The sequence below is a fragment of the Narcine bancroftii genome, chromosome 5 (genome assembly GCF_036971445.1).
Source record: "Narcine bancroftii isolate sNarBan1 chromosome 5, sNarBan1.hap1, whole genome shotgun sequence".
NCBI classification, from domain to species: domain Eukaryota; kingdom Metazoa; phylum Chordata; class Chondrichthyes; order Torpediniformes; family Narcinidae; genus Narcine; species Narcine bancroftii.
In genome coordinates this window covers 216,982,907-216,994,317 of record NC_091473.1, presented here as the reverse complement: position 1 = coordinate 216,994,317, position 11,411 = coordinate 216,982,907, and the positions used below count along the sequence as shown (strand labels likewise).

General features: G+C 46.3%; 1 protein-coding gene across 1 annotated transcript; it reads left to right on the top strand.

The window, feature by feature from the left end:
- Positions 1-413: 413 nt before the first annotated feature.
- Positions 414-10,573, top strand: LOC138765524 (parathyroid hormone-like). Its single transcript, XM_069942554.1, has 3 exons — positions 414-540; positions 5,306-5,405; positions 10,324-10,573. The coding sequence occupies exons 1-3, from the start codon at positions 414-416 to the stop codon at positions 10,571-10,573; spliced, it is 477 nt and encodes a 158-aa protein (XP_069798655.1).
- Positions 10,574-11,411: the final 838 nt, after the last annotated feature.

Sequence of the window (11,411 nt, the reverse complement as noted above, 5' to 3'; positions counted from 1 at the left end):
TGGTTTCCTCCCACATTCCACAGGCATGTGGGTGAGTTGGGTCATTGGTCTCTGTGATTTTTCACTGAGTGTTGTGGGTGAGAGGCAGAATTTGGGGGGAGTTGATGGGAAAGTAGGGAGAAGAACAAAAATGCAATTAGTGCAGGATTGGTGTTGATTGATGCTTGATATTCTGAATGAGTTGAATTGTGAGATCAAGCTCAAGAGCTATGAGATAATGTTACAGCTATACAGACCCCACTTGGAATATTATATTCAGTTCTACAGGAAGAATTTGGATTCTGTAGAGAGGGTGCAGAGGAGATTTACAAGGATGCTGCCTGAATTAGAGAGCTCGTCTTATGAGGAACGGTTGAGTGAATTTGGTCTTTTCACCTTGGAGTGACGGAGGATGAGGGGTAACCTGATAGACGATGAGAGGCCTTGATCATGTGGATGGTGTTTTCCCAGGGCTGAAATGGCTAACACAAGGGGTCATTGTTTCAAGGTGTGATTTTCACACAGAGAGTGGTGGATGCATCAAGTGCACTGCCAGGAATGGTATGGAGGCAGGTTCAATAGGATCTTTGGCTTGGGAAAAACAAAGGTTTCAGTACTGAACCTGTGGGATTGGTGTAAACCCATGTTTGAGAAACCTGCTGTGAAATGGGAAGAATATTCAGTTCCTTGAATGGATTACCTGTTTAAAAAAAAAGTAAATGAAGCATAAGAGACCTGCTGAGTGATTGACTCCAGAGTCAGATGGGGATCCTGATGTGATTCACACAAGAACGGCAATGATGAGTGGCAGCAGCTCCCAGTTTGCTAGTGGACAGACAGGATCCTTTGTGCTGAATTGCCCTCCCTGACACTTTGACGTACACCTCTGATGCCGAGGGACCTACTTAAAGGTGTGGTCTCTGTCTGCTCACCGATCTTCCATCGGGAGCCGCAACAAAACTCCGAAATTACAGTGGCAAGAGTTTTGAATCAGTGTTTCTCTCACTGAGAAATCTCAAGTCAGCCTGCCAACGATCAGAAGGGAGTTCCAGCGGCATCCTCGCTGCTCTCTCACTCCACAGTAAGTGGTCTTCAATTTTGCGGTATTGTTCTTCATCTGTATGTGGCAGTCTATTCATTCTATCATAACCGCTGCAGCTCATTACATCAGTTTACCATTCTCTGTCTATTTAACTTTCTACTGCTTGTACTGTCCTGGCTCTTCCAGGCTTGCTCAGTTTCCTGAATGGCTCGTTGTCAGCAGAAAGATGTGTGTGGGTACATTCACCTTATTAGCTGCACATACATGTGTCTGTATTTCTTTTTATCTAATCAGATGAGTTGTTTTGTTTAGAGCCACATGGATTTCTGTTCTATATTTTCAGTTAGAAAATCATTAGAAATGATATAGATGCTTTTCTCCTCCAATATGTGTCTTTACTTGCTTGACCTTTTTTCTGTAAACCTTACAATCATCCTGTTTTTTTTTCTCGTTGTGATTTATATGTTTCATAAACCTTTAGCTGTTTTCCATAGGTTTATTACTTTTTAAAAAATCATGTTTTGTATCTCCTTACATCATCAGAGAAGGCCATTCTATTCTGGCTCTCCAAACACTCCCATCCCTCCATTTATTTCCCTGTAACTCATTCTCTCTCAATTCGTGATCACTCATGGAGGTGAGAAATCAATGAGGTGCGAGCGGTGTGTAATTGAGGGGGCGATGAGGAAGCATAAGAACCAGGAACAGGAGTTGGCCATCTGGCCCATCGAGTCTTCTCCACCATTTCATAAGATCATGGCTGATCTGGTCATGGTCTCAGTTCCACCCGACTCCTTTAGCCCATAACCCCGAATTCCTGTACGATGCAAAAAATTTATCTTACTGTGTCTCAGATATATTTAATGAGGCAGCTTCCACTGCTTCATTGGGCAGAGAATTCCATAATTTAACTACCCTCTGGGAAAAGCAGTGGCTCCTCAGCTCTGTCCGAAATTTACTTCCTGGAATCTTGGAACTGTGTCACTTAGTTCCAGTCTTACCTACTGTGGAAAACAACTTTCCTGCCTCTATCTCGTCTGACCTGTTCATATTTTTATTTCCAAGAGAAAGAGAACTGAGGAATGACTGTGTAGCGCTGAGGGGTCAGGAGAAGGGAAAGAGGGGAAATTAAGGAATGAGGTGAAATATCAGGAGATGGGAAGGTAAAGAAAGAAGCTTCAAGGAGCTGGCGAAAGAGAAATAGGAAAGCACAAACAAAGGAGGTGAAAAAAAGTTTTACAGTGACCGGCACAGTTGGTGAAACAGATAGCCCAATGCCTTTACAGCACCGGTGACCGGACTGGGGTTCGAATCCCACGCTGTCTGAAAGAAGTTTGTACATTCTCCCCATACTTGCATGGGTTTTCCCGGGGACTCCGGTTTCCTCCCACTGTTCTAAATGTTCTGGGGGTGTAGGTTAATTGGGTATAAATTGAGTGATAAATTTGATGTGAATTGGAGGAATAGAGGGGAAGGCAGGTATGGAATCAAAGTCAGCAATAAGGAATTGGAGAAGGGGATGAGGAAGAATCAATGGACAAAGAGGTGGGAAATTGGGAAAGATAAATTGAAGGGGAGAGAGAGAGGTGGAGGATTAGGTGAGAGGGAGACGAGAGAGAGAGAGAGGTGGAGGATTAGGTGAGAGGGAGACGAGAGAGAGAGAGAGGTGGAGGATTAGGCGAGAGGGAGACATGAGAGAGAGAGAGAGAGGTGGAGGATTAGGCGAGAGGGAGACATGAGAGAGAGAAAGAGGTGGAGGATTAGGCGAGAGGGATACATGAGAGAGAGAGAGAGAGAGAGGTGGAGGATTAGGCAAGAGGGAGACATGAGAGAGAGAGAGAGAGGTGGAGGATTAAGTGAGAGGGAGACATGAGAGAGAGAGAGAGAGAGGTGGAGGATTAGACGAGAGGGAGACATGAGAGAGAAAGAGAGGTGGAGGATTAGGTGAGAGGGAGACATGAGAGAGAGAGAGAGGTGGAGGATTAGGCGAGAGGGAGACATGAGAGAGAGGTGGAGGATTAGGCGAGTGGGAGACATGAGAGAGAGAGAGAGAGAGGTGGAGGATTAGGCGAGAGGGAGACATGAGAGAGGGAGAGGTGGAGGATTAGGCGAGAGGGAGACATGAGAGAGAGAGGTGGAGGATTAGGCGAGTGGGAGACGAGAGAGAGAGAGGTGGAGGATTAGGCGAGAGGGAGACATGAGAGAGAGAGGTGGAGGATTAGGCGAGAGGGAGACATGAGAAAGAGAGAGAGGTGGAGGATTAGGTGAGGGAGACATGAGAGAGAGAGAGGTGGAGGATTAGGTGAGAGGGAGACGAGAGAGAGAGAGAGGTGGAGGATTAGGTGAGAGGGAGACGAGAGAGAGAGAGAGGTGGAGGATTAGGCGAGAGGGAGACATGAGAGAGAGAGAGAGAGGTGGAGGATTAGGCGAGAGGGAGACATGAGAGAGAGAGAGAGAGGTGGAGGATTAGGCGAGAGGGATACATGAGAGAGAGAGAGAGAGGTGGAGGATTAGGCAAGAGGGAGACATGAGAGAGAGAGAGAGGTGGAGGATTAGGTGAGAGGGAGACATGAGAGAGAGAGAGAGGTGGAGGATTAGGCGAGAGGGAGACATGAGAGAGAGAGGTGGAGGATTAGGCGAGTGGGAGACATGAGAGAGAGAGAGAGAGAGGTGGAGGATTAGGCGAGAGGGAGACATGAGAGAGGGAGAGGTGGAGGATTAGGCGAGAGGGAGACATGAGAGAGAGAGGTGGAGGATTAGGCGAGTGGGAGACAAGAGAGAGAGAGGTGGAGGATTAGGCGAGAGGGAGACATGAGAGAGAGAGGTGGAGGATTAGGCGAGAGGGAGACATGAGAAAGAGAGAGAGGTGGAGGATTAGGTGAGGGAGACATGAGAGAGAGAGAGGTGGAGGATTAGGTGAGAGGGAGACATGAGAGAGAGAGAGAGAGAGGTGGAGGATTAGACGAGAGGGAGACATGAGAGAGAAAGAGAGGTGGAGGATTAGGTGAGAGGGAGACATGAGAGAGAGAGAGAGGTGGAGGATTAGGCGAGAGGGAGACATGAGAGAGAGGTGGAGGATTAGGCGAGTGGGAGACATGAGAGAGAGAGAGAGAGAGGTGGAGGATTAGGCGAGAGGGAGACATGAGAGAGGGAGAGGTGGAGGATTAGGCGAGAGGGAGACATGAGAGAGAGAGGTGGAGGATTAGGCGAGTGGGAGACGAGAGAGAGAGAGGTGGAGGATTAGGCGAGAGGGAGACATGAGAGAGAGAGGTGGAGGATTAGGCGAGAGGGAGACATGAGAAAGAGAGAGAGGTGGAGGATTAGGTGAGGGAGACATGAGAGAGAGAGAGGTGGAGGATTAGGTGAGAGGGAGACGAGAGAGAGAGAGAGGTGGAGGATTAGGTGAGAGGGAGACGAGAGAGAGAGAGAGGTGGAGGATTAGGCGAGAGGGAGACATGAGAGAGAGAGAGAGAGGTGGAGGATTAGGCGAGAGGGAGACATGAGAGAGAGAGAGAGGTGGAGGATTAGGCGAGAGGGATACATGAGAGAGAGAGAGAGGTGGAGGATTAGGCAAGAGGGAGACATGAGAGAGAGAGAGAGGTGGAGGATTAGGTGAGAGGGAGACATGAGAGAGAGAGAGAGAGAGGTGGAGGATTAGACGAGAGGGAGACATGAGAGAGAAAGAGAGGTGGAGGATTAGGTGAGAGGGAGACATGAGAGAGAGAGAGAGGTGGAGGATTAGGCGAGAGGGAGACATGAGAGAGAGAGGTGGAGGATTAGGCGAGTGGGAGACATGAGAGAGAGAGAGAGAGAGGTGGAGGATTAGGCGAGAGGGAGACATGAGAGAGGGAGAGGTGGAGGATTAGGCGAGAGGGAGACATGAGAGAGAGAGGTGGAGGATTAGGCGAGTGGGAGACGAGAGAGAGAGAGGTGGAGGATTAGGCGAGAGGGAGACATGAGAGAGAGAGGTGGAGGATTAGGCGAGAGGGAGACATGAGAAAGAGAGAGAGGTGGAGGATTAGGTGAGGGAGACATGAGAGAGAGAGAGGTGGAGGATTAGGTGAGAGGGAGACATGAGAGAGAGAGGTGGAGGATTTGGCGAGTGGGAGACATGATAGAGAAGAGAGAGAGAGAGGTGGAGGATTAGGCGAGATTGAGACATGAGAGAGAGAGGTGGAGGATTAGGCGAGAGGGAGACATGAGAGAGAAGAGAGAGAGGTGGAGGATTAGGCGAGAAGGAGACATGGCAATCACTAACAGATCTCTATGGCTTATTTGAAGCAGGAACTGAGAAAATGACCTGGTTTCCCATCCACAGTCTGATGATCTCGATTGTAATTCTCTTCCTTTCCTCATCAGCTGGCGCACAGAAGGTGGAAGAAAGGTAAGCAGTGTGTTTCTCGTGATGGTGCATTGGTTATTTTGGTCATTCCCAGGTTATGAACACCTTTCATATGGATTGTGCTACCGTATCATTACTAAAATCAAAAGCCCACTGTACATTCCTAACACGGCAGAACTAGTTTCTTCTCTCTCTCTCATTGTTATTTCTTATCAGTCTCATGTGTTTTTAATGCCATTAATTACAATCCTATGGAGTTATGATTTTTGTACAATTTATTGAAATCTGTAAAAATTGTATTTGTTCATTAGCCAAGAATGGCCTGTGACCAAATTAAATAAAAACAGTTCCCAAGCTCGGTTCTGTCTCAATGGTAAGGACAGAGGAGTTGGTGCGAGTGAGCTGATCTCAATACATTCATACAGAAACATGCCGAGAAGAGTCACAGCAGTGGACACAAGTGTGCTGCACTAAAGCAATGAAACACAACTTAGGTTTGACCATTGGGCCAAGTGAACACAAAGATACAGCTACTTTAATGAAAAGCCCAAGAGATCGCTCCATTGACCCAGCTGAGATCGATGCATCAGCTGACACCAAAGCAGATGATCTATTCATTACAACACAAAGATAAGTACAGCACATTTCCCTAAAAGCCAGATCTGCCATTCAGAACTCTAACCCTAATGTTTAACATTCTCCTCCAAAAAAAATCCAATTAATCTCCAATCCCTTGATTACCCTTGTGCCCAAAATCAATCATATTTTTGTTGTGAATGTACTCAGCAGCTAAATTCTTCTGATATACAAAGTAATTCCTTGCACAAGACAAAAGTGCAAGAGTAAGTCAGCAGTTCATGAAGCATCTATAGGAAGTGTAACCAACATTTTAGGCATGAGCCCTTCGACAAGGTATTAGCAAACATCAGGCAGGCACCTGAATAAAGAGGAGGGGTGGGGGGGAGAGAAGGAACGAAGAGGCAGGGAGATGAGAAAAAGTCTAACAGGTAAGAGGCACTCCCATTTTTACTGCATCGGGTAGACTGGGCGCAGATGGGAGATCATTTCATTGAGCACCTTTGCTCTGTCATCTGCAATAACAAGGACCTCCCAGTGGCCAATCATTTTAATTCCACACCCGATTTCCACACCACCATATCTATCCATGGCCACATGTACTGCCAAACCCAAATTGGAGAAACAACACCTGGTATTCCATCTGGGCACTCTTCAACCAGATGGCATTAACATTGACTTTGCTAGCTTCCATTCAATCACTCCCCCCATATTTCCCTATGCCTCTCTCTCCTTTCCACCAGCTCCCCACCCCTTCCCTTCCCTCTCCATTCAGAGATCTTCCCCTTCCCCCATCACTTCTCGGGTTTTTTTCTCTTCTACCTTCCTGTGCATATCCACCTGTGGCCTCTTACCTGTTTGCTTGTCCTTCTGCCCCTACTCCTTCCTCCCCAGTCTCTCCTCTTCCCACTTTTTTTATTCAGACACAACCTGTTTTTTTGCTCATGATGAAGGGCCGGAAACGTTGGTCACCCTTTACCTCCGATGGGTGCTGAGTGACATGCCAGGTTTCTCCAGCACTTTCGTGTGTTGCACCATAGCCTGCAGACTTTCCTGTGCATCTCAGTCTGAGATAGCCTTGTTTATTCCCCAATCTAACATCTCAAATGTCCTAAAGATGATATATTTCAGAGATCACATTTCACATCTCATACTGGTTGAGCTTACTCAATCTCTTCTCAAAATTTCATCCTTGTTTCTGGAACCTTGCTGTGTACAAAATGGCTGATGACTCTCTCTCATTTAGCTATGATTTCATCCCCCCTGTATGTTCTGAATTCATGCAAGTATTAATTCAATTAATTAAACTGAATTAATTCAAGTGAGAATTTCCTGGACTTGTTCAATATACAATCCAGACATCATCAGAGAAGCGTGCCAAATTACGAGAGATGAGAAGTCCAGAGTTGGGGAATCGCTAACTATAGGCGTAGGTTTGGGGTGAGGGTGTGAGTTACCTGAGGGGTAACTTTCTGTTGACACAGAAGATGGTGGGTGTATGGAAGAAGCTACAGGAGGAGAGAATTGAGGCAGGTACTATTGTGGCATTCCTTTATTGTCATGTTCACAACACATTAACAAAATTATTACATGAAATTGTCTTCTGCCTGCCTTAAGGTAAAGAGTCCCCATTAGTGTTGCCCAGTGCCCCTGACAGTACAAGAGAAAGAGAAGCAAGAGAGAGACCCCTCAGAGCCACTGTGTCCATGAATGCACTCCAGGCCCTCCTGCAATGCCTGCAGCCGCACAGACTCCTGTTCAATTCATAAACAACTGGATCCAAATCTCTCATACTTCAGCACCTGACACCTAAAGGAGCCATTCTTTCCCTCAGCGCCCTCTAAAATCCCAGCTTTGATACCTGGTTCCCATGAGCCAGGCTCCAGTAGTATGTGTGGGTCCCCCCTGATCGCCTGCAGCTTATGTGGGTCCCTCGGCCACTGAGTCCCTCGTTGGTCCACTGTCATGGTCACCATCCTGTAGGTTAATCTCTTCTGCTTCTCCTTCTCAACTGGGGGTGTTCTCCCTATTTCTGGTGCCCTGCGCCGGTCCGCTGCTCCACTGGAGTCTGCGACCCATCATGGCTGCTGCCAAGCATTGATGCTGCCATCTTGCGGACAAACCCACGGTGGCAGAATTTTGCTTATGAATACCACTGGCTCCTCTAATAGGCTGTTTAACTCCAGTATGGAACCACTAGCACTAGAACTGGGCAGTTGAACCCATCGGAGGAGTTCTATGTGTCCACTCACTGCTCTCCTGAGTCCACACTAGTGACAGTGTTAGCATTACAGTAGCTCCGGCAGTGCCATTGTTTTCTCTTTTGGAGGGATACAGAAACAGGATGGGTTCAGAGGGATACAGTCAAGGCAGGTGGGACTGGTGTAGGTGGGTTTTTTTTGTCGACATAGGCAATTTGGACCAAAGGGCCTGTTTCCATAAGTAGAAAACAAATCTAAATTTAGTACATTTAGTATTGGCATTCAGAGGGTTGATAAAACTCTTCTGGGCAGAAGGCTACTTATCCATTCAAAACAAGGATAGGACTGGTCTTGGGAACTTTATTAATGTCAGAAAGGTGTATGGAATGGTTGCAAGTTTAATACATATTCAAATCCCAAATGGAGTTAGAAAGATGAGGGAGAAGGGAGAAATGGGTCATTTTTTTCACCCAAGATATCTTCATACCTAAAGTCATTCAAGGCAACGAAATGGAGAATGTAAATCTTTCTTGCATGGATAGAATGGGAAAGTGTGGTGAGAAGGAAGAGCCACTATTGGTGTTACCAATTTCAGGATATCCCACAGAACTTTAAGTGAAGTACTCTGAAATGTACCCACTGTTGAAATTTAGAAAACACCCTGCTGACTTGTACAGAGCAAGATCCTATGAACCAGATCTTGGGGAGGGCTGCTTTGCGACCCCCTTCATCCAGGTCCAAGGTGGTGATCCTTTCTTCAGCTAACGTACCATCGGGAATGCAGAACTCAGACACTCTGATTCCTGGAACTCCTTTTTTACACACACGTTCTGGGTGAGAGGTCCATCACCCCAGATGAGGATCAAGGATCTCTCCAAGCATGGGTTTGTAAACCCTGCTGAAATCTGACTTAACCAATCACAAAATAGTTTTATCCCATGTAACAAGCATTACCCTCTCAGCATTAATTCATCTGCAAATTGTGGCACTTTTGCACTTTATTGATTTTTTAAAAATTCTCTCTGTATTGCACAGTTTATTTACATTTCTTCATTTGCTTACATGTGCTAGTTGTGTACAGTTTTTTTTGCATTACCAATAAATGGTAATTCTGCTTCACCCACAAGAAAAAGAATCTCAGGGTTCTATGTGATGTCACGTATGTACTCTGACAATAAAGCTGAAATCTGAAAAATGTTGTGAACCAATTGTGTGATGGCTTAGTGGGATCTTGCTTGGTATCAAGTCAGCAGTGTGTTTCCTGCATTTCCCCTTTCCTCAGGCATTGTTCTTGCAAGTCACCTGATCTGGGGAACTCCAACCTGGTGGAAATTTATAAGCTCAGCTGGGGCTGCCCAGTAACACACATCATGGAGTCCCTCACTTCTCTTAAAAGTATTTACAACCCCCACAGCATTCTTTCACAGAGCAGCAAGGCACATTCATTAACAATGATCAGCCGACACCAGGCAGATTTCTTACTTCCACAGTCTTCTGTTTTGATGGCACCGGCTGAGGGATAGGTTTTGACCCAGGCATCAGGAATAAATCCCCAGCTGTTCTCTGAAATGATATTTTACACCCATCTCAGAGGACAAACATCTCATTCTTTGGAAAACCACACAAGTATCAATGTGAATGCTTGGCTTAAAACTTGAACCAATAATCAGTTGACTCAGAGGCAAGAGAGCTTTGAACAGAGCCATTGTGGAGAACAAGCTCAATAAAGTGAGACAGGTTGTGTCGGCTTAAACTCTAACATTTTACCTAGCAGCTGAAATGAGAGAATTTAAGTGCAACATGACTACCAGTCACTTGAACATACCCAGGCGATCAAAGGCTCACTCAATATCTCGAAACTTCTGGCTGCATGGAATAGAGGCCAACCCCCATATCTTGTCGTGCATTGACACCAGGTGGAAATCATGCTGGAAACTTCTTTGTTTCCAGTGCATGCTTTTCTTTACTTCTTACGAAAACATTAACTCTTTGGAAAAAGAGATGTGTAAATCACTGCCACAAATTACCCAATTGGACCTCCCTCTGGATGGACATGTTGAGTGACAAACCAATGGGATAGTTGGGAGGGGCACTTAAATTGGGAGATTGCAAGATGAAGCCTCTTGGTATACAACAAGCCATCACTGGTCCATTCACCCTGAGTTGCCTGATTTATCTTTCAGCAAGCGGATGGTCACAGAACACCAGCTCCTTCATGACAAAGGAAAGGTGGTGGAGGAGCTCAAGCGTCTGATGTGGCTCAACAGCGCAATAAAGGGTGTCCACAATGCACAGCAGAGAGATGGGGTTCGCAGCCTGCTTCATACTAGTCAATCCAAGAGGAAGCCAATGGATCAGAACAGTTCCTCGACCTCTCCAGCAAGTCCAAAGAAGCTGAAGGCAGCTGATGCTGAAGAGCATTTCAAGTGGTGAAGGGTCTGTAAGAAAAAAACGTGAGATCTCAACGCAGAGCACCAATCCTCCCAGGGAGTTGCTCGTGTGCTACTTGTTCATAACCATTGTTAGTCCTTGGCTTGCTCATTGTTTCTACTGTGTGGTGCTGACTGCTTCTGTAAAATCTGACTAAAAGCTCAATTAAAATGCAATCTCTGTTTCATCATTTATGTATCTCTTTTTTCCAAGTATGGGTAGCGTAGAGGAGGGAAATGCAGGCAGCAGAGTTGAGAGTGGGGATCGGACAGTAAAGATGGAGTCGAGCAGAGAGCAGAGCAAATTGCAAGGTGGAGAGAATGGGGGGAAACAGCAGGGAGTGAAGGGAATAGAAAACACTTGGAATGCAACAGAGAGCAGGCAACACAGAGAGCAGGCTACCAGGAGGGCAGACGACAGGCAGTGAGGAGGGGAGATCAGGCGACAGTGAATGGAGAGAGTGCGGATTAGACAGTGCAACGGCGAGCAGACAGGGAGAAATGTAAAATTGGGAGCATAGACAGGGAGTGAAGAGCAGACAGAGTGGAATGGAAAACAGACAGCTGAGAGTGGATCATGTAGGATGGATGGAGTAGAGAGAGGAGAAAAAATGGCGGAAAGAAGGGAAGAGGCAAGATTAAACAGGCTTGACTTGACCTAGCTGGAGTTTACAAGAGGGAACAAAGACTTGACATAAAAGATCCTGTCAGATCTTGACAGCTTGGCTGTGAGGGAATGTTTCTGCTTCTATTACGGGTAAAAAAAATAAGGGCTTAACTATTTAAATCAGGGATGAGGTGAAATATTTTATTTTGGGGGATTGTGGGTCTTAGAATTCACT